The sequence below is a fragment of the Phaenicophaeus curvirostris genome, chromosome 19 (genome assembly GCF_032191515.1).
Source record: "Phaenicophaeus curvirostris isolate KB17595 chromosome 19, BPBGC_Pcur_1.0, whole genome shotgun sequence".
NCBI classification, from domain to species: Eukaryota; Metazoa; Chordata; class Aves; order Cuculiformes; family Cuculidae; genus Phaenicophaeus; species Phaenicophaeus curvirostris.
Genome location: NC_091410.1, coordinates 13,621,854 through 13,648,208, shown reverse-complemented (window position 1 = coordinate 13,648,208; position 26,355 = coordinate 13,621,854). Strand labels below are relative to the sequence as shown.

The 26,355-nt window shown below is 42.7% G+C and overlaps 1 protein-coding gene across 1 annotated transcript; it reads left to right on the top strand.

Moving 5' to 3' along the window:
• The first annotated feature begins 299 nt into the window (after positions 1–299).
• On the top strand, positions 300–9,399 carry UTP18 (UTP18 small subunit processome component). The gene is made up of 14 exons (XM_069872669.1): positions 300–622; positions 742–869; positions 975–1,070; positions 1,716–1,795; positions 2,031–2,116; positions 2,710–2,835; positions 3,673–3,847; positions 4,173–4,273; positions 5,051–5,141; positions 5,414–5,537; positions 6,409–6,583; positions 7,221–7,363; positions 8,550–8,609; positions 9,257–9,399. Exons 1-13 carry the CDS (start codon positions 317–319, stop codon positions 8,572–8,574), a joined length of 1,656 nt encoding a protein of 551 aa, XP_069728770.1. The 5' UTR covers positions 300–316; the 3' UTR covers positions 8,575–8,609; positions 9,257–9,399.
• Positions 9,400–26,355: the final 16,956 nt, after the last annotated feature.

The following is a 26,355-nucleotide window of genomic DNA, read 5'->3' as shown; positions in this document are numbered from 1 at the left end:
CGCATCTCGCTGTGCTTTAACACGAGAGTGCGATGCACGGAAGGCGGGAGTCGGGGCGCCGGTGAGGAGCGATCGTTGTCTGCACGGGGTGTGGGACCCCTCTGGGCGCGCAATGGAGCGGTCCGCGTCACGTGCGGCACGGGGTGGTGGGGGCGAAGGAAAGCAAAGAAAGGAGGTCACGTGACGGCGTATTGACGCGAGGGATCACGTGGGTCGGGTGCGCCAGCCTATGGGCGGGCGGGGAGGGGGCTATACAAGTGTCACGTGACTGAAGCGCCTTCCTCTTCCGGTTCCGGTGGCGGCGCCGAGAGGAGCGATGCGGCCGGCGGGGGTGGTGCGATCGGGCCCTGCGGCGGCCAAGAAGAAGAAAATAGCGAAGAAAGCAACCAACCAACCAAAGGAAATGAAGAAAGCGGAGAAAACAGTGAAGCGGCCGCTTGCGCAGGCGGCGGAGCGGGCGGTGACGAAGCAGGCGGCGGCAGAGGAGGCGCGCCGCGCCCGGCACCTGAAGGCGCTGTCTGAAAGCGCCGGCGCCGAGCGGGACCTGGAGGAGCTGGTGTTCGGGGACAGCGTCAACGTAGAGGAGGACGAGCTCCTGCAGCGCCTGGCCAGGCCCCGGCGGGTAGGGCGCGGGGAGAGCCCGGTAGTGGGGGGAGGGAGCCAGGGACTGTCCTCTCCCTGCACCCACCCAGCAAAGGACAGGCCTTCCTCTGCTAACACAGCCTGTTCGGTTGTTTTCAGCCTAACGCTGCAGAGCAGAAAGATCTGCGGGGAGACTCTAGCGACTCAGAAGTAGAAAATGAAGCTAAAGGTGGAATCTCGTCCAAAAAGCCAGTCTGGGTGGATGAAGATGATGAAGCGGAGGAGGAGTAAGTTCAAGTTAGCATGTAGGAATTAGATCTTGTGCTTGAAAGTGGCTATATGTGGCGTTGTTTTGAGTGACCCTCACTTTCTGTGTGCTTTTTCTCCCCTAGTGTTGATATGACCCATAGGTACAGGAAAGACTTCATGAAAAGTGATGCTGAGAAGACACTTACTAAGAAAAAGCTAAAAAGAAGACTTGAAGAACAGTGAGTTTTGTTAATGCTTTTGTGGCTAAGTTTAATAAGATGAGATAAGGTATTAGCGTGACATTCAGAGTCACTCTCTACTCAGTGCGCTGATTTGGCCTGTTTAAATTGAGTGCTTCTCATGGTATTTACAGCATTTTTAAATCCAAAATGATACTAAAAGTAGTTAATTATGTATGAGCATTGTTTATGCTGTTTTGTTTAACACTTGCTATTGTAGAGGTATACAAACTAATGTGTACACTGGGGAGTTATGCGAGGAGATTTTTATATAAATGTTGTATTGTAAGTAGAGCATTGGAAGAAGGTAGCTTAGTATGGTAAATAAAAATGAGCTGAAACATTAATGTAGTTAGAGAGCAAAGAGAATTTCAGATGTGCCTGATTTGTCTTGGCATTAGCATATATTGCTCCAAAGAACAGCGTTTTACTGTTTGGCATCAATTTTGCTTCAATTTTACATTCATAAAGTCAGCAAAACACAGGAAGCAGAGTGAAATGTTAAAAATGGGATAGTGTTCTACATACAAGTAATCCTGCGGAATTGTAGCTGTGTGTCTTGTAAGTGCTTAACACCTGGAAGAAAATAATTTTTTCAAAAGACTTTATTTTTTTCCTCTTTATCCCTCACCCTTCTTTTACAAGGTTTCAGCGAGCAATGGGAGGAGTTCCTGCCTGGGCTGACTTAGAAAATAAGAAGAAATCCAGAAGGACTTCAAGTGATAGTAAGTAAATCTGTGACTATTCTGATAAGTTTCTGTCTCTTAGTTTTCAGCTTCTTAGAAAATAGCTATTGTTGATGTCTTCTCAGTTCTGATAGAGCGATGATGTGTTGGATAAGTCACCTTTATTCCTTCTTTTTGTGTGCTTTGGCTTGATTAGTTTCTGTAAGGAATCTGTAGGTTTTGATGTGGGAGCGTGTGTGGAATTACCCTTTTCAGTGTCTTTTGTTTTAATTAGGTGAGAGTGATGAAGAGGATGATCTACTGTGCAAGACTGGCAATTTCATAACAAACTCAGAGTCCCTGCCAAAAGGCATTTTGAAGGTAAAGGCAAGCCTTAACTTTCCACCTTGATTTGCACGCTTAGACTTCTTTGTTTTTATTTGGGCAGTAAAATTAGTGATCCTATGAGTTTTTTTTTGTTCCTGTAACTGGAAACTAGAGAGTAAACAGTTGGACGGATTGGATAGTTGACATAATGAAAACATAAAATAATAAATCAAGATGTATTGTTTGATGTAAGAATTATTTTTAGCTACTTTAAAGTAGCATCTTGCAGTAGGATTTTAATTTCTGGATAAGAAGGATGGAATTCTCCCACGACTCTGAGGCTACTGAAATGGTCTTTGAGAAGAGGCAGCCTTAAATGAGTTCCTTACGCTGTCTCATCTCAGATAAGTCAGAGTGCAACTACTTTTACGTAGGCTGGGAGTTTTGAAGTTGGTAGAAAGGCTAACTAGTTTATCTTCTGGCTGCACTGAAGCAACTTACTGCCTGTGTCTTCTGTTTATGTCCTGCTGCCTAAAAGTTCATCCTAGGGTTTGAGATCTTGCTTAATAAAAAGCGATTTAATTGACACTTCATCAGCAAAAATGTCAGTTGTGGTTTTTTTTTAACCTGCCTGATCTGTGTTCTAGATGGGGATCTGCTTGCCTGCTAATCAGGAACGATTCGCTAATGGAAAACTGGCAACCGTGCAGTTTCATCCGTCTGCTCAAGTTGTCATGACTGCTGGACACGATCGATCGGTGTCACTCTTTCAGGTGAAGCATTTCAATCTATACTACCTAAATGCCCACTAATATGCAGGGGCCGTATATTTTTTCCGTGAGTAGACCTGAAATAGCCTGGGGTGGAAGACTTTATTTTCTCTTTTCCTGTGCACACAGGTGTTGTCTTTGGTTACAAGGGAACTTGTTTATTTAAAGGCATCTCGTTGGAAGGAGTTCCCATCTGTGACTTCATACCTACCACTTATAGAGTATAGGCAGATTTAGTATTTCAGAGTTTTCAGTGGAAGAGTTGTTTTCAAAAATGCTTTGGTTTAAGGTTTATATTGAGCTTTTTTTAAGTTGCTTGTAAAGCCTGTAGCATGAGGAGAGGTCCACTTTCAGTTAAAACTGTAATATTGCTGAGAAATCGTTTTAGGGGTGGAGACACTGTGTTGCAGCAGGGAGCTGGTTATCCCAGGACGCTCCTGCCCTGCTCCTCTGAAATCTGAAGAGCGAAACTGTATTTAGGAACTTCCATCACAGCTGCAAGAAACTGTAAAAGGCATAAGACAAATCTGACACTCCTGCATGGCTGCAGGAAAGAACAAAGCAAATCCCATTTAGAAGAACACAGGAGAAGTGATTGAATAAAGCATGTACAAGAGAGTGGAGGTTAAGAGGTATGAAATATATTCAGGAAGCGTGGAAGTGCCTGGAAAATACAGTGAGGAGCCAAGAGCAAGGTTATTGGGAAGACAGGATGGGATTAATGCTCCAAACTGGTGTATCTGTTACTGTGCAAGTCTCTTGTACTGACTAGCTTTTAGGGATTTCCTATGTAAAAGTCTTTGGTGCATTCATTGATGTGATAATTTGGTTTTTTTCAAGGTTGACGGTGTAAGGAATCCAAAAATACAGAGCATCTATTTGGAGAACTTTCCAATCTATAAGGCTTGTTTCAGTGTCGATGGAGAGCAAGTTATAGCTACTGGGACTCACCATAGAATGTTCTTTGTGTACGACATGATGAGTGGAAGCATTACTCCTATAGAGAAAGTAAGAGGTATGTTTTATAGTGCTTTAAAGTGCCTCGGCATAGTTGAAGCTGTCTCAAATAGAGATGTCATATGAATTTACTTCAAAAAGAAGTGCAGTGAATTATTTGAGGTAGGATTTTAAACTTCAGGAATCTTTACTCAAGCGCCTTTAGTTTATCTGGATATTAGTTAATTGCAATAGATAATCAAGGTTGAGTTGTAGCTTTACCATGACAATATATTAGAGAAATAAAAAGCTGAAGTGGAGTCGGATCTTAGTCACTGATATGTCTGAATGTTGAGGAAAGTAATAAATTTTCCCGGTTTGAAATTCTGAATACTTTTTTGAAGGTTTGGAGGAAAGATTTCTCAGAAACTTTGAAATCTCTCCAGATGGATCATTTATGCTTCTGACTGGAACCTCAGGTTACCTTCATTTGTTGTCAATGAAGGTAGGTTTCTCTTTGTTGTTCACGTAGCTTCATTTCTTGGTACCTTTTTTCTTTTGAATCTGCTTCTTTATATTTAATCTGAAAAGCGATTTAGCTTTCAGTTGAAATGAAGTTATGACGCACACTGTGACAGCTGTCAAAAATGAGTTGCTGCATCAATTAACTGGAGCTTTAGAAAATTATTTTGGGGTGCCTGAGGATTTTTTCTGACTGTGCAGTTCTCTTTGGGACTGGTGGAGCTAAGGGCAGAGTTTCGTGGGGGTTTAAGCTGTCACTGGAAAAAGTGTCTGATTGGTGTTGTGTTTCAACTGATTGCACGAACCCTTTGCTGGCAAGAGGAACGGCTTCCGCATGGAAACAGGCATCTGAGGGAGGAAGAAATATAGGACTGCTTTTTTGGGAACAGCGCAAGTGTGTGCTGGTGTACCGTGTTCATGAATCATCCCATCTGCTGTGATTCATAATGCATATAGAATCGTTTTAGTGGAATTTGAAAATGCCATGTGATGGCAGCTGGATTTGCTTTGAAGGTTTACTTGGAAAAGTAGTTTTTAAAAAGAAAGTTCAGTTCCCTATTACAAGGAAGACCCTTCAGTGAGTGTTTGTTGAACTCATGAGCGTTGGCTTGTGCTCTGGTCTGTAGGTACTGAAAGTGTTGATGCTGTTCTAATGTCAGTGTAGCTAACTGAAGATTTTTGTGGGACAGGAGTATGGAAACAACTTTACTACAGACTTTTGGGAGAATCTTTGTCACCATTGTTGTTCTTCATCCTATAGACAAAGGAGCTGGTTAGCACTATGAAGGTAAACGGGAGGTGCACTGCATCTGCTTTCACTCCAGACAGCAGTAAAATATATAGCTATTCAAGTAAGTATTCCCTCTAACAGCACCGATCATAATTCCATTGCAATTGCCTAGGTTTTTATGAGTCACTCATTATTTTACAAAGATAATTAAGAATTTGTGCCAGTATCTGTTCTAAAAATACAATCAAGAAATTGATTGTTAAAGAACGGAGTTAACTAAATGAGCTAATAGTTGTTAAAATGGCTAATTGTTGTTGTCTTGTATACAAAGTAGAAAGACAACATGTTCTGTGTATATGGTTTCTATGATCTTCTACTTTCTTCTGCCACCAGAGGAAGGTGAAGTTTTCATTTGGGATGTCAGAAGCAGGAAGTGTCTACACAAATTCGAAGATGAAGGTTGTTTGGAAGGAAAATGCATTGCTGTTTCAAAAAATAACCAGTATGTGGCATGCGGGTAAGTGACTTGGATTTGACAGCTTCTTCCTATCTTGCTTTGAAGCTCTTCGGAAAAAATTGTTAGTGGCTGGGAGTGTGGGAACATGGAATAAGTCTGGATTTATGGTTAGAGGTGAACAGATGAATATTGCCTGCTTTAGGCTAATAATTAAACTTGTTCCTTGTCTATCTAAAATAATTAATACACTTAATGCCAGTGTTGATCCTAATGTAATATTGTTGCCATAGATGGGTTTAGCAGTTAATTTTGAAGTCATACTGACTGAAACCGCAAATTCCGTAGTACAAACATAGATTCAGGTTCTTTCCCCTTTTGTTGTTCTCTCTTGTGTGTTCCTGATTTGATTCCTGCAAGATAGCATGCTAGCATTTGAAAAGATTCCTCAGCTCAAAGCCATGAGTGTGAAAGCGTTTCTCCAAGTGTACTTACTGAGATACAAGGGTATCAGCTCTTTTAAGCAAGACTAGCAAATACTGCAGTACAGGATGCATTTTCTTAGTCCTCTCTAGAAGGGGGGTTTTAAGTGGACTTCAGTAGGTGTAGGAAAAGAAAGTCAAAGCTCGAAACTATTTCAGAATCTTGTGGTATGAAGCTCTCATTGCTTTGAATTCATTCTGTGTGAGATGTGGGCTTAACAAGACACTCCATGGTTAAATGTCTCTCTTTATACACACCCTCCCCCCAGACCCCTCCGCTAAATGCTGTTCTAATCTCAAAGCAAAAGCAAGCTCCAAACAGAATATGATTGCAAACTCCAGCAAATAATTGGAAATAACATTTTCAGTTGAGTGGTGGCTGTAGATAACAAGGTGATATGTACTGTAGATGTTACTTCTTGGTATCGTCTTTGTCCATTTCTTTTTTCCAGTTCAGCTTCTGGAGTTGTTAATTTATATACGACTGATGTTTGTCTCAAAGAAAACAATCCTAAACCAGTTAAAGCCATAATGAACCTGGTTACGTCTGCTACGTGTGTGACCTTCAATCCCACCACTGAAATTTTGGCAGTGGCTTCCTGTGAAATGGATGAAGCTGTGAAATTGGTATGTTTAGCTGCTTCACTGCAAGCTTTCTTTGTATCTTGATCAAAAATGTTCCTGGTGACAGAATAAAACTGATACTGAGTAGATACATATACTGTGAATTTGCTATGCCAAACAGATCAGGATGAGTATGAGATAAGGACATCTATAAAGAGAATTTTTTTTGTTGAGGGAATTTGTTCTGAAAATAACATCTTTTGGTTTAGTTTGCCCTTTGTTCTTTTTTTAAGGTGCCCTTATTTCAGTGCTGTAAGCATAACTTGGCAAGAAATGTGAATTTTCAGGCTCTGTTAACTGTAACGGTCTTATGTGGTGTTTTTCCAAACTCATTCAAATCTTGCTAACCTTGTCAGAACTGTGGCGAGTGATGGAACTACTGAATTAATCTGAGGGCTTGGAAACTGGTTTGTGCTGCCTAGGTGTAATTCGTTTAAAAATAAATGAGTTGCCACAACTGGCTTCATAATGTGTTCCCTGCACCTTTTTTCTGGTAGAACTCTTGATATAGAGTGGTGCAAGATAGGAATAGAACTGAAATTTGAACATAACTTTGACTTTTTATTTTAAATTTGTGCTTTAATTTGAATTGTAGCGGCTTTTTCCTAATTATTGTAACTAATGATCTATTTCTCAATAGGTACACATTCCTTCATACACTGTATTCTCAAACTTCCCAGTCTTCAGAAGAAAACAGATTTATCTTGCTCAGTCTATGGACTTTTCTCCCAGAAGTGGGTATTTCTCTATAGCAAATAACAAAGGCAAAGCTTTGTTATTTAGGTACGTATTAAGTTAGGCTCATTAATCCCAGTTAATGTGTTTATACTCTGTAAGGTGGGGCAGATGACTGGTAAATGGTAGGGTTGACTTCGTGATCTGAGTTTCGCTTGATGACTTAATGGAGTGTGGAGCTGGCTCTTTTCTGGGAGAACGAGCCTTGTTGAGCATCTGGTTATACAAAACAGATCACTGTAGATGCCTTGTCCAAATAGTCCTTGTCCTCTGAAACAACTGGGATGTAAAAAGCCAGGTACTGGATGCTCTCTTTATTAAAAAAATAGTTCCTATGATTAAAAGAAGATCTGGCTTCAGTGCTAAGAACAGTGTCTGGCATGTATTTGTTCTAGTTGTCAAGGCAGGGTGGATATGTCCTTGGAAGAAGGTTGACTACACCCTGGCACAGGTTGTTCAGGGAGGCTGTGGAGCCTCCATCCTTGAAGATACTTACAAGCTGGGCATGGTCCAGGGCCACCGTCTCTGGGAGGCCCTGGTTTGAGTGAGGGGTGGGACAGGTGACCTCCAGGTCCCTTCCAGCTGCAGCCAGTCTCTGATCCTGTGGTCAGGCTGAGGGAGGCTTGAAGGCATGCAGCATGTGCTGGGTAGTGCACGTGGTGAGTCTTTTATGTCCACACACTGTATGTCCCCCACAGAACTGGATGTATTCTCTTGCTAGCTTACAATTGGTTTCTAAAATCCTGCTTTTAATGTGCAGCTCTTACTCGGTACTTGGTGTCTGGCGAGCTTAAACTTACCTTTAGCTTTTTTGAGAGTGGAGAAGTGTAGGGTTTTTTTCTGCTGATGTGGTCGAGGTAAGGAGCAGTAATAGCTCAGCAGGAATATTTCTTGTTTTAAACTAAGTAACTGTGATACTTGAAAAACTTTGTATTTTTAATGTGGGATTTCAATGATTTATGAAGTCTGACAGGGAGAAGTTACAAAAAGACTCCCAAGCAAGTTTGTAAAAATGTGAATAAGTTTTGTGATTTGTCCTTTGTGTGAACCTGAACTGCATATTTTAGTGGCACTTGAGGTAAATCTAGCATGTCGGTGATAGCTATCTGTTACTCCTGTGTTTCGGATTAGCTAAGAGTACTCCAAGTGACACTACTTGGATGTTGGTTCTTTATGGTGTTCAGACAACAGGTTACTGATAAGTTCTACATCTCAACTTTTTTTTTTCCTCCAGGCTTAAACATTATTCAGATTTTTAAAAGAAGATACGGGAGAAAAAGGACCAGTAACTGAGGTAACAGTAGCACTAGAACTCATGTCAGCAGTGTCTTGAGGAACCTTATTGTCGTTTTGCCACCTCCACCTCTTCATAGATGGCACAAGAAGTTCTGAATGCTGTATGATGTGAAGCTGTTCTGTTTAGGACACTCTTGTAGTAGCTCCTCGTGATGGGCAAGAGTCAGGCTTGTGTTGTCAGCCACAGCTTTGCTAATAGTAGTCGTACAGTTCAACTAAACTCTGCTCAGTCCTGTTGACAACAGTTTTAAAAAGCTGAATATTTTTAAATCTAAGTCATAGGTAGTGTTGTTAAAACCAGCTGTAGGCTGGCAGATACTTGGCTTCATCCTGCTATGAAGTCATGTAAGTGAGCCCACACGAGTCTGCAGAATTTCACATTTAGATTACATAAATCACTAAGTTTGAAATGCAGATAGGATTTTGTTGTACATGTTAACCTCTTCTTGAGAAACTGGAAAGGCCTGTAGCCTTGATGGCAATACAGTAGTTCTAGTAGACCCAAAAGTGTTAATGATTGGAAGCAAAAACTTGTTTAGACTTGGATGCAGCTACATCCTCTGCATGTTAAGGTTGCATAAACTTTTGTGATGGCTAAATATTTGGAAGATACTAACAAAACTCTCTGTACTGCTCTCTCCCCAGGTGTTGCATCCTGCAGACAGGAGTACGCTGACAAAATCAAAAAAGTTTTTATATTTTATATGGAAGTTCAAAAATACTAATATAACATGTTTGTGAATGTTATTTCTTAATAAATATACCTGATTCCAGGCAAGTTGTTTTAACTTTTTCCAATGTTTTGTGTAAGCAAATGACTGAGTAGATTTCAATGTTTGGCACTCAAGTGGATTCCTTCAGGAGGTGCTTACACATCTGTAGGTTTCATGAGCATGTGAAGTATTCAATGCTGCAACAGAAAACGTCGGTTATCTGTGAACTGTAAGCTCTGCTCCATGTGTTTAGCTTGAGCTTTTCTGTCAGCCAGGTTCATTTGAGGATGGGTTTGAAACAAGGCTGTGCTGTCTAGGGGAGCAAAGTAACCTGAGACCCTGTTGAAGCAGGTGTTGCAGTTCAGCCCTTCTGGAGCTTGAAAGTAGCCTGAACCAGTAAGTGTGTAACAACACCCTTGACTACTTACTGCCTCCTGTGTGTCACACACCCAACTGTACCTAATGTGGCTTTAATTCTGAGAAAGGAAGACCCCATTCTTACCTTTCTGTGCAAGCAAAGCATCCAGATTATGAATACATACTTGATTTTTCAGTTGTGAAATTCAAATCCCATGTCCACTTCAAATGAGGGAGGTTTTTCGCGCGGCAGCAGCAGCATTAAGAGGCAAGGTGCTCCACTCTCCAGTAGTGAAGTCATTTTAGGCCTTCAGTGCCAGTGGCATTACAAAAAAGACCCTGAGTGTAAGAAAAAAGCTAATTCTTGCACCCTGTCAAACTTCTTAATAGGCAAGCCTATTGTTAAATTCTTGTAATTTTGTTTTTAAAAATCCTATGGTTTTATGATGTAATGGGTTTCTAGAATGGCTTTGCAAGTGAATCATTGTAAGAGGAGAACTGATTTCACAGCTCTGGTGAAAGCAAGATATGCTCTGGAGGTGTTAAATTGCCTACAGTGCTTTACCATATTGCAGTGCTAAACCTAAACTAAAGACCCTGCTAAGGAAGGGTTACATGCTATCATAAGTGCACTTTATCAAGATGCTTGTTACAGGATTCTTCTGTTACAAACAAATTGGCTAATATCTGGCTGGCACTGATTTAAATTTCAGAGATCTGGATGCTGAAGCTGGTTTACGACTTCACTAGAGGGCAGCACTCAATCACATATTTGGAAACGGCTGCTTTTATGTTACTGAACAGTTTGTCAATAACAAACGCTGCTTTGACGCTGCTTATTGGAGAGGTTTTGGATGTGGTTATTGACACAATTCACCCTTTTTTTTAATCATCTCTGTGTTTCACCATTAAGGTGGTTTAAGTAGTGTGACTTCATCCACGAAACTATTAAATAATTATAAATCGAAGATTTCTAAAAAGGTAGGGCTTTAAATATATTGATTTTTTTTTACCAAATGTCACTGAAGTAGCTGTGAAGTGTTTTAACACCATTTAATCTGCCTGTCCTGAGATTATGTCCCTCTTTGTGCAGTGAGTAGTTTTCTACTTTACCTATTAAAAAAAAAATCCCAAATCCAGTGATTCCAAGCCATACAGCAAGTCCTTAGCAGATCTAGAATTGGAGCTTAAGAATGAGTGGGTTCCTAGGCTTGTTTGATTAGCGTAAACACAACCATTTCTGATGTTCTTCCTTGCCCGCCCTGCTGGCTTCTGGTTGTAGGAGGTCCAGATGGGATGGAGCAGGAAAGTGCATGGAAAAGGTGTTATAAGACATCCCAATGTGCTGTGTCACTGCAATTGCAAATAGTGGCAGGAAGGAAGGAGCAATTAAACATTTCTGTTTACAGATCCTATGATGTCAGCTGCAAACATTATGCTCTATTGCGTTATGGAGAGCGCTGCAATACATTTAAGCTTTGTCCTAAATATCCTAGTTCTTGCTGTAGCATTTTTACCTTCTGGAAGATACAACTTACTGCCACATGCCACATGAAATAAGGAAGACTTTTGCCGTGAGAAAAGGAAACCTCAAGGTGCTCGCTGCATTCCTCAGTGGGTTTTCAGCAATGACACTTGGGTCTGCTAACAGGTCTTAAAAGTTGGATGATAGGAAGTTGAAACCAGTATTGGTGTGTCCAGGGTTATGTGTTTGCAGTGGGATGAATTCCATTACGTACACTTTTCATGGTATTCTCTGAAAAACTCTGTTGGTTTGCCATGTGTTAAGAGTACTTGGGCTTCTGACCTATTTAAAACCTCTTTGTGTTTAATTCTTTTTTTTCCAAGCATGGCTCAGCTGAAGTTCTTTTAATGAATTATTTCTATGCTTTTCCTCTCCTTCCATTCTCCTTGGCAAAATAAATTTTATTGATGTAGTCCATTAAATATTTATCACTGCAGCCTTTCCCCTTCAGGCTGTGATCTTGTCCGATTTTGCAAGCTAAAGAGAATGAGTCTGGTTATTGCTTAGAAAGGAAATCTCAAAGAGAAAGAAACCCAACTAGATCTTAGAGTCACTCTGGTTATTTGGAAGATTGAGTTTGCTGTGAAGTCTGTCTTGAACCTCCTGCTTAACCCTGCTCCTGTTTGAGAGCTGTGTTTGCGGTGCAGGTGGTTTAGCAAATTCATAAAGGACCAGATGATTTTTTCTTTCCTCTTGTCTCTTTCAGTATCCAGGATTGCTGCCCTCAAAATTGTTTGGGAAGTTAGGACTCTTTAGACTCATCCACGTGGAACTATTTCCCAAATGCTGGCTGCTCAGACAGCAGATGAGTTTCTCCTTTCTGGACACAGTGCCAAACCCACGCTGCCGCTTACCCTTGCGCAGAGTTGTGCTGATTTAGGCTGCATTTTCTTTCGGGTAACCAGCAGCAGCCGGGTGCTGGGCACTTAATGAAATGGTCCTGTTGTTGTTTAGGTTTCTTCTGTTGAAACTATGGAACAATGGTTGTGTTTTCTGAGTGCTCAGAAGTTTTTAGCCTGTGTTTGTGTCAGAGTGAGAAGGCAATAGAGCCTGACTATTTTGGGACACCTCCATAGAGGCAGTTTGCACCTGTGCATTTTCTTCCAATGATTAAAACTATGCAAGTTACACATCTTATTAAATTACTATGCGACTGCTAAAGCTGAAGGAATTCACGGAAGCTGCTCAGATGCTTTGAAATGGCTGTAATATGATTTGGTTTTCATAATAGTTACTGTAAAATGTGCCCGAGATCTCTGTCTTCAGTGTTCTGTTTTGCACATAAGATTGCCTGCCATATGAGGCTTCCATTTTGTGTGTGCAATATTGAATGCTTTATTATGCTTAAACAGATGGGAGGAAGAGTTGAAGCAGAGGGGAGTTTGGTTTGGAAACGTGATGCAGGAGCCCTTACTTACAATTGTTCTCCGTTGCTATTCTGCCGCGTCAGGAGATCAGGGCTCTGTACTTATCACGGGTTTAGTATCTACTCAGTTGTGTTTTCAGCCAGTTTTTGCTGAGTTGAGACTGACTTAAGAAATTAAACCTCGCAAGATGTTTTTAACAAACTGACATGGACAAGAGCCAGGGAGGGGTTGAACTTTGCCTACAGGAGAGTTGGGGAGGGGCTTTTGATCAGGGAGTGCCAGGATGGGACGAGGGGGAATGGTTTTCAGCTGAAAGAGGGGAGATTGAGATGAGATCTTAGGGAGGAATGTTTTGCTGTGAGGGTGGGGAGGCCCTGGCCCAGGCTGCCCAGAGCAGGGGTGGCTGCCCCATCCCTGGAGGGGTTCAAGGCCAGGCTGGATGGGGCTTGGAGCCCCTGATCCATGGGAGGTGTCCCTGCCCGTGGCAGCAGGATTAGAACTCAGTGATCTTTAAGGTCCCTTCCAACCTTTCTTTGCATTGATTCCCTGTGTGTGAATTCTGCAGGGTGTTGAATTTGTACCGCTAAGAGTGATTCTGAACAAAATAACTGTTGTACTGTGAGACAATTGTTACTGCTCTGCCCTCGCTGCAGATTGCTTCAGTTCAATAGCAGTAAGTGAGAGGGAAGATCACTACACTGTGAGGTGAAGCAATTGTAGTTTGGAAATGAATGGAAAGGTCTTTGATAATAGGGAATTCAAGGTTACATTTAATTGAGGACACCCAAGAAGTTGCTGGGTAAATATAATAGGAAAATGACATGGGATTCATGAATAAGAGAAAATTCGTGTAAGTTAATTTTGTATGTAACAGCCATTATTGCTTATAAAAATATGTCTACATTAACACAAACTAGTCTTTCATCTGCATAAATATATCCAGCAGAGTCAAGCCTCCAGGCTGCTTCTGGTAACTACAGAGGAATTCATGGGCTGTCAGCTCTCAAACCAATTTGTGCTGGAGGATTTCAGCCATGTATTATGCCACATACTGAGATGAAGCTATAGAATAAAGTGATGTGTACCAATTAAGATTAATTACTGTAAAAGACTGAGTATTATGGATAGATACTTGGCCAAAATTGAGCAAATCTCCAGTTAAAGTTTTTTTTTCCTGGGAAAAAAAACCCCAAACATTGCTTGACTGAACAATACTGATTTTCTATTCCAAAATTTGCCTTGACCTATTATAACTGGATGTAATGACTCACTCTAGCATAACTGTGGAGCAGAACAGAGCCTGTCCTGGGATCCCTCAAGTGTGCAGGTTTCAGTGATGGACAAAGCTGTTGAATGCTGTTTGCAGTGGAGTGGAAAACTCTTTGTTTTGTGATTCCTGGTTTTAGTGACATGCAATGCCAGCCCTGATTGTGAATGGTTTCCTCTAAAGGTACTGAGAAATTTAGTAATACACAGGTCATAATGGGAGCAATCAGAAGATTCAGATTTCACGTAGTTAAGCTTCCTTAACAGCCCTGTGTGACTCTGTGTGGGTCTAAGCTGCTGGAGATTTGGAAGCCTTTCTGAAATCCAGGTCTATAAACAACAACCTTCCCCACTGCACGATGGCAATTATTTTCTCCTGGCTTTTGAAGAAATGCTGCAGCTTCACACTCCTACCCTCCCAGTGTAGTGAAGCTGAATCCATGTTTCAAATGCTCCTCAAGATGTTTGCATAAAAGGCATGACGAGCACAAACCAGCGGAGGTGCAGGTTACTGCTGTTAGAAAATAAATCAGTGTTAAAACTCATCCCATTGTCCTTAACCTAATGGCAATTTGTACTTGCTGCAGGTACAATGTCCTCTTCATGGCCTTGAAGTGAAGGCTCTGTGGAACTCAGATCAGCGTCCTGAAGCTCAGCTGGGTGAAGTTATGGAGAAATGTTAATGTGTTCTCTGTAATCATCTACGCCTGCAGCCCCTCCAGGGTGAACATCCAGAAGGGCTTCACTGACGTGAGGAATCATGCATAGGAAGAGATATTAAGCTCATCTCATGGGTGGGGGAAAGAGGTATAGATGTGAAATTAATTACGTGCTGAGTCAGAACTGGGAATTTCAGCTTAGTTTCTTGATTTCCCGTCAGTTTTTTTTATTTAAACACTAGATTAACTTGTCTCGTTGAGCAATTCGCCTTGTTCTGTCCTTGCATGTGTGCCTGCTATTTCCTTTATTACAGACTTGCAGTTCTTGAATGATACTTAAGGAGTTTCATTCATTCTCCAATTCTCCTCAGGTACTTAGAAGTGGCTCTGCTCATGAATACGGTATTTGGATTTTTGCGAAGAATACAAGTTCAGTGGGAACTGACATTTGTATCAATGTAAAGTTTCTAACTAATCTGTCAGCCTTGGCAGGTTGCTGCAGAGATACTAATCTCACAGAAGTTTGGATTGCTGCAGAAAATTCCATCTTGTACAAAAATCCAGAGGTTTCTGTGTCTCTTTTGGATGTAGGTGAAGATGCAATCCGGGAGGGCGCTTTGGGAAAAATAGATGCAATAAAATTGGCTATGGGCAGAGCCACGTAGAAACAACTGCCTTTATCCTTAAACTCACACAACTATCTGGCTCTTAGCATGTTGGATAATGCCAGAACTGCTTTTCCTCTGTGAATTTTGTCTAAGGTCCTAGACACTTTGTGACCATCTGTCTTCACTCTATATGAGAGACGTTAAATAAAGCTTTTAAGAGAGATGGAATAAACATCTCCCCAAATCACTGAGGAGTAAATTTTTACACAAAGCCTGATGGAGACTTTTATATTAGCTATCTGGTGTCTTCTCAATAAAGTGATTTCCAGTGATGTGAGGGTTAGGTCTGATAATTAGGGGCTGTGACAAACTCAGTGGTAGAAAAATTACTCAGCAGTTAGCAAGAAGTCTAGAAGAAACAGTCTGGGAGTTTGAATCTGTGGTGGTTTCTGCAGGCTGCATCACTGCACAAGGCTCAAATGACAAGCGAGCAGATCGTTCAGTACATGCAGTCAGCATTGTATCTGTTGCTGAAATAATTAATACTGCTTTTCTTATCTGAACTCAAGATGCCTTAGTAAACAAATGTCTCGTTACAGGGGACAGGATCCTGCAGTGGTGCTCCTACCTCTGTCTGGAAAGGAGCTGAAAGAAACGTCTGGAAACTGCATTTTTGAGCTATACCTTTAAAATTAATACAGCCACAGTAACTTACTGATTTGTTTGAATATATCCTCCAGCGAATCATGTCTTCACCTCAGAGCAATTAAAGCAGTGGAACAGAACTTCACTTGAGTGCGTTTAATGCTTTACTCCTGCCTTTGCCATATGCTGATTTCTCCCAGAGGGAGAAAATCCGAGTGCCATGTAAGGTTTCCCAAATAGAATAATAAACGATTGGGTGTTTGAGCTCTGAAAGGACATGAATCTCTGAAGCTGGCTTAGCTGGTTTGGTATTTTAGTTGCATAGGGTAACTCCAACATTTTCAGGCATGTTTGCAGCTCAGAAACCTGTGAGTGCTTCTGCAAAACATCACCAAGAACAAATAAAGGTGAAGCACAAGCGATAAATTAATGAACGGGTCAGGCCTCTGGTATCCCACTTTCCCGGCTCTGGTGGATTTTACTAACTTTTAATGATGCTAATTACCAGGTTCCTGCTGTGGGGCACTGCAAGAAGAGGGAGACCTGCCCCAGCCCTGCCGCGGGGCACAGCTGCCTGGCAGCTCCTCACACTGCTAAGCGAGCACCGCAGCCTTCACTCTTGCCATGAAAGAGCTTCTGTTGTCCTAGTTGGATGCAAAGGGGTGTTACTTGACTCCTTTTCCAAGCCAGGAGGCCCCAGAAGGGCTGGTAAAGGACTGTTGAGGCAAGGAGAAGGTTGGTGCTCTGGCAGCGCATGCTTTGCACCTCAAGGCAGGAAGGAGTTCAGTGCAGGGAAGGTGCTCAAGGGGAGGGGAAACCTCATTTTGCTTCTTCTGCTTACAGGCTGCAAGATTTCCTGGCACTGGGGTGTCTCTGGTAATCAGTATTTTAGGAGTCCGGCTAATGGGTAACAGAAAGCTGGTATTGCAGGTCTGGTAGCGTTCTGGGCACAGGTCCAGCTCACGACTTCAGTGAGAGCAGTGAGGCCTACGGCTGCTCTTGTCTGGTGTTTTAGGGAGTCCCCAAGTCCCCTAGTTGCTTTTTCTTCTGAGCTTTTCTGCCTCTTCCTCAGTTTCTCCGCTGGGAACCTCTCCTTTGCTTTCACGCTGATTTGGAGAAGACCCTAGGAAAAAAATTGCAGCGAGTCTCTGGCTCAGCCGGTGCTCCTAATCTGAAAATATGAGGCAGATAATTGCTGTTAACACTCATAACAGTTTAAGTCTGTGCAAAGTTAGCCAGTATTTCTAATGGGGCTCCTTCGCAGTTAGATTATGTTCCTGATGAGTATGGTGTTGCTTCATTAGTTTTCTCCCCTCATAGTTTTCCTGCGTTTTGATAGCAAATGATGCTTCACTCCCCAGGCTACAGCCAGGGAGTGTTTCTGTGAGCGCGGGGCAGTAGCACAGACACAGTTTGCTATGGAGGTGGCCATCCCGCTCTTGGGGATCAGGGCAGTGCGAAGGGTTGGGCAAGAAAACATGCAAAAATTAAGTGCATTGAGTAAATTTGCATGGTAAAGATTTTATATTGCCTATTGTGGTGGTAAAAGCGAAGAGATTGATGTACTCCAGCTACTAATAGGAATGGTTTGATAGGAATGGTTGGACTCGATGATCCGGTGGGTCTCTTCCAACCTGGTTATTCTATGATTCTAACCTCACTTCATTAACTTCATTAGGCAAAGTTACTTAAGACTTTCATAAACACCAAGTGCTGGTCTGTGGTTTCACAGCGGCTGTAAGTGGCGTTAAGCACCGTAGCAGACACACAAGCAAGATCACGCTAAAGAACTCGCGTGGGGGTGTTTATTTTCTGTCAAAACCAATTCACAAAGGCACAGGAGTTTTAGAAGTATTTCAGGGAGTTCTGCATTTCATTGCTTGTTCATATTAATGCCTTATTCGGAAGTTTTTACCCAGCACCATCTCAGCTGGATGCCAGGCGTTCCTCGTTGCTTTAAGGGTGGGTCTGAGGTGGCAGAAACCCTGATTCTGAGATGCTGAACGCCTGTGCTCCGGCTGGTGACACCATCTTGAGTAGTTCTAGAGGGCCTGGGCTCACTCCTTTCTCTCCTGCTCTCGCTGACTGGGTTGAACGCCGAAGGCCTACTTAATATCCCTTATGAACCTCCAAGCCTTGCAAATGAAGCAAAGAATTAGCAAGCCCTTTCAAAAAAGAAGGAAATAAGCCTTCAAAATCGTGAGGCTGCATCTTGTTCCCACAGAATTCAGCAGGAGCAGGTATGTATTTCTTGATTTTGACTAGTTTTTTATTACAGCGCTAGATTTTTGTCTCCATACTGGGCAAAACCTGCTTCTTACTCATCCTAAGGGCTGTGGCCACCCTGGAAATGGCCACACAGCGGGGCTGGGGCTGGGCAAGGACAGGTGGAACGTGTTAACGCTGGCAGGTGGAGGCGGGTGTGCTGAGGGGTGTGTGAGGGGCAGCTGGGGGACAGGAACCTCTCTGGGAGCAGGCTCAGCCCTCAGCCGGGAGCTCCGTGCGTGGCCGCTCCGGTTTGGGAGTGCGGGAGGAGAAGGAATGATCCCCAGATGTGCTGTGACCAGAGGTGAACGAAGGAAAGCAGGTAAGAGTTTTTCAATGCTATACTCCCTTTTGGAGCCTTTGTTGTAGGCGTCAAAGCTTTGCCTGTTGAGATGCTGGTAGGTTGCTCTGGTGCAGCTCGGAGCTGAAGCTGCAGGTGGTGGCTCTGGCTGGTTGTTCCTATTGCAGATTTAGTTGTGTCCTTTTGATAACTGATTTCTAGGGGAGGGCTTTCCCGAAAGCCCTAGGGCTAGGTCAGCTCATCTAACTGCAGGGAGCTCTCTGGAGTACAATATTGTCACCGTTGTAGGGGCTGCTCAGGGCTGGGTCCAGGTGGGATCCCGTTTCTGAGAGATCCGTTGGCGTTGGCAGGTATAGAACAGAGAAGCTGTAGGGGTGCAGGCTAAAAGGAGTCACTGCTGGGACAGGAGGCTGCTTTACCTGCTTCTTGGTCCTTTTCCCTAGTTCCCTGTTCCCTTCTGGGGTTTTGTTCACCAGGGCATTGCGAATCGCTGGTTTGCGCAGGAGGGAGCAGCAGCTCAGCTCCTTTATCGCCTTCCTGCAGCCTGGGCGTAGGGTCAGGCTTCCCTGGTCTGGCAGCTCTAAGGAGGGCTGCTGGCTCTGCCGTTCCTGCTTCTGATAACTGCTGGGAAAAAAACCCTCATTTGCAGGGTTAAATCCTTTTCATTGTGAGAAATTATGCTTTTTTTCCCCTCCTACATTTTTGCTTCCCAACCTCACTTCTCTCTTTTTAATATAAGTGGCCCAAGTGGGATAAAGGCAAAGAAGAGCTTGCTGCACCCTAGGTAAAATTTATACCTTTTGAAAAGCTCTTACGGCTCAGGATGTTAATTGTAACCTGGGACTGGAGCTTGAAGAAGTAAATCTTTAATAACCGCCTGTGCTGCTGCTGGAAAGGGGAAAAAGACTGAGGAGTCTCTTTTTCTAAATGTGCCCCTGCAGTGGCTCTTTGCAGTGGCTTTAGTGACGGCGCAAACCTTGGAAATTCTCCTAAATCCTAAAAGCAGTCCCCGAGATTCCCCACGTTCTTCGGGACGTGGTTTAGCAGGCACGATGGGGTTGGGCTGACAGGTGTATTGGATGATCTTAGATGTCTTCTCCAGCCTCAATGATTCCATGATTCTATGTTTCTAGTATTGGAGCAAAATTTAATGTCGTGCTGGTGACAGAGAGGGGAAAGCAGGGTTGATGCCCTGTGAGGAATGATGGGGAGGCTTTGGTGTGACTGCTCAGGGAAGCTGGGGAATGGGGGTGTTCCAGGGACTGCTGGCTCGGATGCATTTCTTCCTTTTCTCTTTTGTGCTGCCTTCTCTTTTACCCAGGGCTGATCTCGTTTTTATGCACATAGACATAAATCCATTTTCAGCTTCTCCCAGTAAGGCCTGAATTCTTTTCCCTTGTACGTTTTTCCTATGTATTAAGATGGAATCTGCAAATCTGACCATAGAGCAGGGTCCCTTTGCTGCAGGCAGCAGGCAAGCACAAAGCAAAAGGAAGCTGTCTGCCCCAAAAAGGTTTGCAAGGTTATGTTTTTGCGCAAGTAAATCCAATTTCTTCTGCCTTGTTTTTCATTCTGAGGCGGGGAGTTAATCTAGTCTGGTGTTTAGCCGTAAGACTCAAAAGTCATTTGAAGAGTATGGAGAAGGGTTAAAAAAAGGTAACAATCTTCTAAAAATTTAAAATGAGCAGGTTTCATGACCCAGCAGATTAATTCAGAGAGAATCAAGTGATACGTGGCAGAGGTAAGACATCTGATGAACAGCTCTGGTACAGGAGGGCAAATGATGTCAGCTTCATTTGAAAGTAATTGTTTTTGCACATGGCTAGCATATAAACGACAATAACCTGACACTGCAACGTGCTCCTCGGTACAAATGGGCAGTGAAAGCAGATGTTTTACTTTAGTATTCAACTAGCAGCACTGCAATGGCATCTAATTAATTTCTATATAGATACATCTATTTGCAAGGAAACCACCGCAAAGCTGCGATGCTTCTACGAGCGCAGGTCTGCGGCTTCTCCTGACTCGCAGGATGCGAGTTTGTTGCTGGACGAGGCAGGCTGAGAAAGGGTAAGCGGGCCAAAACTGGCCCAAGAGATAAGGCATGCACTCCAAATTTCAGTTCTCTGAGACAGTTCCTAGTTGGCAGAGAGAAAATAATTCCCACCTGATGGCTGCTCATTCCAGCTTGCAAAATAAGCTGTCGGTCTCATTTTGTTCTTTATTAGACAGGTATACTCATCATCCAAAAAATGCTCACCAGATTTAGCACTAATTAGTTGCCTTGCTGGCAGCCTTTGCCCAGAGACAAGATGTGAGAGGAACACAGATGTTAAAATATCCATTTATCCTCCAAGTTCGCTCCTCTCCTGTCTGTCTTGCATTTCACTTGGTTTTTTTGTTGTCATTTATGTCTGTGCCCTGTGAAGGTTAAGGTATGCAGCCCGTTGTCTTGCAGTAAAGTGATTTTTGCACACATTCAGTATTTTTGGGAAGCTTTGAGAACAACTGGTGCCCAGTGAGCTGAAATGCTACCGGGCTGGCTGCTTGCAGGGTGAAGTGTTTTTGATGGCATGAAGCCCCTGGTATGGGTGACTTCTCCAAGGTCTGCTGAAGAGACTGTTATACTGGAGAACTCTGTGAAAAGGGGTAGATTCAATGTGTTCCTCCACAAGCTTGTTTGTAATCCTGCTGCTTTGTATGAACAGCTTCCATTGAAGGAACCTGATGTCACCAAATACCTGGGAATGTTGGAATCCATCCTTGGGATTCAATGACAGACCCATACACAAGTAAACCCCTATTTCTCCTTGATCCTTAATATCCATAAGCATCACAGACTGGGGGTTTTTTGTTGGTTTTTTTCAAGCCTCACTTTCCCTATGTTGTTCGAAGTGCTCCACGTAGATAAGGATTCCCCAGATGAGTGGCTGGGGGGAAAGTGGGAGTCTGTAGGCTTCAGGAGTTGCATCAATCCCCTGTGATGCAGAACAGGATTCGGGTGTTGATGTGACTTTGTGTCTGTGTGATGTTCTGTTGGCTTGATAAATTTTTGAAAGCAAACTCTTTTTGTAAAAGTTAGAACTCTGCTGACTATTTGCCTGCCTGAATGAAAGTCTTGAGAGTTCAAATCTCTCTGTCTCTCTTTACGTTTTCTCTGACTGCTAAATGATTTTTATTGTATTTCATTTTATGCGATAACCTTATCGCAGACTGAAATGAATTCATCACTTGCTTTCCTTCTGCAGAGAGAGGCTGATGAGGTCTCAATTTTCCAAACAGGCTTCATTTACAGTTGCAGAAACCTCTGAAAATTGAGGCTGCTTTCCTTCCCCCATTTGCAGTTACAGGGAGTGAGTGGGATGCAGCGGTGTGAGGAACACAACCAGAGCTTTTCAATAGGAAGTCCCCATTTCCAGAGCTGGGGAGACATCCTTTGTCTTGCAGAGGACAAGTGCAGAGAAAAGAGATGCCTTTTCATTCCCTTTGCTCCAATAACCTCCCGTCGATGTTGTCCCAGGCAGTAACCTTGCATTGCTTGGATCGTGGTTCAACAGCTCCTTCTGACCTCTATGGGGCTGCAGCTAATAATGCAGAATGTGGAAAAGCACATTTCCGATTACCACAGGGCATGTATCCTACTTTTTGTAGCTCTTTTATAAAGATTAAAGACTAAGAACTCACTCAATTAGTTTTAATTAGGCATTTCTTGGCATAACGTGGACTTAACTGTTTTCCACAGTGGGTTTTGTGGCTGTGATTGTGTATCCTTGTGTTTCTCCGCTGCTGTTTGGAAAGAGTCATATTTTCACAGCAGCATAACACGTTTTCCCTTTATTGTAATTGTTTTGGAATAAGAAGTAATCATCCAGGACTGACCAACTCTCCCTACCAAACGTTCTGTTCTCAATTCTAGTAAATTGCTTTGAGACTTGAACAAAGCTCTGCTCAATCATGCAAGATATCCGTTCCGAGGAACACCAGGAAAGTAAACTACTTTAGACCCTTACAATCATCTTTTTTACGCTTTAAAGATAAAAATGTAGGAACGTGATTCTGAACATCCAGAACTAATGAATCTTCATCAATTTTATAAATAAATTAACATGTTCCTCACCTAAATCCCCAGACCTGGCAAGCATTTAACTTCCCACCTGGAGTACTGCGTCCAGTTCTGGAATCCTCAACATTAGATGGACATGGAACTGTTAGAATGGGTCCAGAGGAGGCTACAAAGATGAGCTGAGGGCTGGAGCACCTCTGCTGTGAGGACAGGCTGAGAGACTTGGGTCGTGTTTGGCAGTGAGGGGCAGGACGCGGGCACCAGGAAATGTTTGTATCCACATCTTGTGAAGACTTATATGATAAATTTTTAAAAATGAATGTTTGAATAACGGGGTGAATATCTGTACTCCGGGGTTCAGCTTTAGGGATCCAGTATCGAAAGCCCTCTTGGTCTTGGCTGAGTTGGGAAGAGTGATGGGGCTTGTGGTCATGGAACTGTTGTTGGCCGACTGGCTCCGCGGCTTCCCTGCGATGCAGACTCGCAGCAGGATGGGACGAGGTGAGTGCAGGCTGGTGCCCGGAGGGCGCTGGGGTTGGTGTGCACTGCAGAGTAACCTGCCGGGGCATTTATCACCACTGTGTCCACAGATGTGATCTGTATCCCCTGCACTCCAGGCTAAACCTCACAGGAAAATGCTGTCTAGATAGCATCTTGTCTGCTGGCTTTTCTTGCCGTTAGTGCTAAGTAGATATTTGTATGGATGGGAAAAGATCCCCTGTGCTCTTTCCTCTTTTTTATGTGCTAGCACGTTACCTGCAAGATTGGAATCAAAATATTTCAACTTCCTCTCTCTTTTTTGTTTCTTCCCCCCTTCCAGCCATTTGTTCCTTTTAGTTGCTGTTTCATGTCACAGTTGGTTAAGTCTAAAATTAGGTGTGCAGGCTCCGGTGCCGTATCATACTCTTGCAGCCACTGGCACATGTGCTATCCTATAATCTTAGGAAAAGAAAAGAAAGTAATCAAAGTTTTTATGGGAATAAGAAAAGTGACACTGGAGGTAGTTGTTCACAGAAATGCGACCTTTTCCAGAAGAATTATGAGAAGGTTTCTTATACTTTGTCATTTCCATTTGTATGGGAGAGAGGTAGTGACTGCTTGAGAGAAACCATCCACCTCCCGAGTAAATAATGTTTTATAAGCTTCTATAGACCTCTGCTTTTTCTTTTAAAGATTATAAAGTAGTAAATACGATGGGAACAAAAAGTTAGGGCTTTGAAATCACTGGTGTGTAACAAGCTAATAATGATGGAGCCTTTGGAAAGGGCAACACTCTTGGGGGAACACTGGCATTTTCAGGGCCAGTGTAAATTCAGGCTAGTAAAACAACTAAATAATGCCATTAATTTTATCACTACAAGTGTCTCCCAACACCGGGCAAAGCGCCACTGTCTATTTAGTCTACTTTATTCTCTGTGAGGCTTCTGTTTGGAAATAGCAGCATCTTTCTTTAATAGAAGCTACTTGTTTGTGGTTGGTTCTTTCAGTCTTTACCAAGGCAGAACTCCCACTGAAAACCTTCGCACCAGCCTCTTAGGTTTGAATTACATAGATAAAATCAGGTCTGGTTTTCATAATGTTATAGACAAGCCCTTTAAAGATAGGTAAAAACGCATTTAGTAAAATCTATTTGAGGGTTCCTCCTTTTAAGTAAGTCTTGAAAAATAAAAGCTGGCTAATGCCCGAGATACCATATCAAACGTAATCTGACTTGAAGTGCTAGAAATGTGTTTTCAAACACATAGAAATGGGGCTAATTATTCTCTTTTGTACCCTGTTTGCACATATAATACCTTTATTATTGCAAACAACTTTAAAAATCAATAGCGCTTGGGAAAAAAAAGGGAAGGAGGATTTTGTTAATTCAGCAAAGGAAATATCCACTCGGCAGAGAATCCCAGAGTTGGTCAGTACATGCTCACGGTACTTAGAATTATAGAATCATTAGATTGGAAGAGACCTTTGAGATCGAGTCCAACTGTACCTGCCCGCTACTAAATCATATCCCTAAGTGCTTCATCCACCAGTTTCTTAAATCCTTCCAGGGATGGGGACTCAGCTGCCTCCCTGGACCTTCCCAGTGCTTTATCCAGCTTCTGCATATACAGCATCCGACACAAATGCCACACGTTGCCTCAACAGCAAATAAAGAAATATAAATTTTACACACCTCAGTGCCATGAGATGGCACTCGTCTGTTCCTGTTGTTCTTAATGAACTTTAGAAAAACACTTGCTTCCCACTAAAAATCAGGATGTTATTTGATGTAAAACGAGAAAAATGCCCAAACTGCTTTTCCTTCCCACTGTGTGGGTTTGAATTTTATATTGTTTTATGCTGTTTGTTTTTCCACTCTCCCTACCTATTCTACCTTTTTAGAGAAATTTTGGGAAGAGTCCTTTTTTTTTTGGAACAAATAATAATCCTTTTATGGCTGCTGGGAGTATTTGAGATAATATTGTGCTGCCAGCAGTAATTTCATAATGAGAAACCTGTCCAGACTCCTTTGCATGTTGATAACAATTTAATAGCAAGTAATACTTGAGGCATCGTCAGAGATGATGTAAGCAACACAGCGCCACTAACCAGCAGTCTTTCCAGCAGTGTAAACAAGAGGGTCAGGCTCTAAATTGAGCCTGATGATAGTGGCAGTTAATTCTTTTCCTTCGATTTCTTTTCCATTTCACTTTTCTTTCTCATTTCTGCTGGCATTTATGATCACACTGTGCTCTCTCTCATTTTCTCCTCGCTCTCGCACTATCTGCTCTAACCGTTTTGTATTCTGAATTTCTTACCCCTGTAGAAAGCACGTGTGATGTTTGACTTTCACCACATTGATGGATTGGCCATCTCTCGAAGAACACATACGCTTTAGCTGTGCTCATTTGTATTTTGAGAATGGCATTCACTCTTTATAAATAAGCTTATATCTGAGAGGGAAGCAGTTTTAATTACTGTTGGGCTATGCAAGTGGATCTGGTAGCAGCCCAGTCCTTGGGAACTTAATGCAGTCATGCCCAGATTGTTCTAATTACAACTCGCTAGCCTAGTTCAGCATGGATACTTATCTTACACCAATAATGAATTTGAACCAGTAGGAAGTTGTGGAAGTCAAAAAGGTGATCAAAAAGAATGTTATCGGGGGTATTATGGATGCTGTGGTCAGAAAACAGTCATCTAAGTAAGAAGACTGTCACTCTTGATGATTTACAGTAACAAGCATCTGGCTTTTAAGCATTGCAGTTTTTCTTTTACGTCCGTGTGTCAGAGACCTGCAGAAGCAGACTGGTCGCACACATAAAAAGCCAATTAAAATAAATACTTCGTTTGATGGGATGCGTTACTCGTATCAGCAGTACACAGCACTGACAGGATGCATGAAGTTCATTAGGAAAAATCTTTAGTTTAGTTTCTGTTTTCCTCTTCAAACCAAACTAATAGTAAGTAATTTGGTGCTTCCCCCGCCTTTCCACCCTGAAGATTTTAAATAATATCAAAGCATGTAAGCTGCAGAGAGCAGTTAACTTGATCTGGTGTGGCTGCTGGGTTGTGTAGCTTGCGTGTCTTGATCTGAGCCAACCCCAGCCCCCTGTCCTCCTCCATCTGTGTGACGACACTGGGACCATTCTCTTTGGCCAACCAATAAATCTGGCTTCAAGGACACCGTTGAAGGCACCTACAGGACAACTTAATTATGTTTCCTCTGCAGTATCTTATACATTTTTACGTGAGGGCATTCAACGTATTTACTGGAATTAAAGGTATGTGCCCAGGTCACTGAGGTGTCGCCGTGTGCAGCTGGTCCTTCCCAACACCAGTTGCTGAATAACAATCTGGTGACCGACCACGCAAGGTGTTTGTGGACAGTCTTTGCTCCTGTGCAGAGCTGCTGGTCTGGCCCCTATATGAGGGGAATATTAGTTCCTAGGAAACCCCACACGTAAAATGTACCCCATCAACCTCTTTCTAATCTGT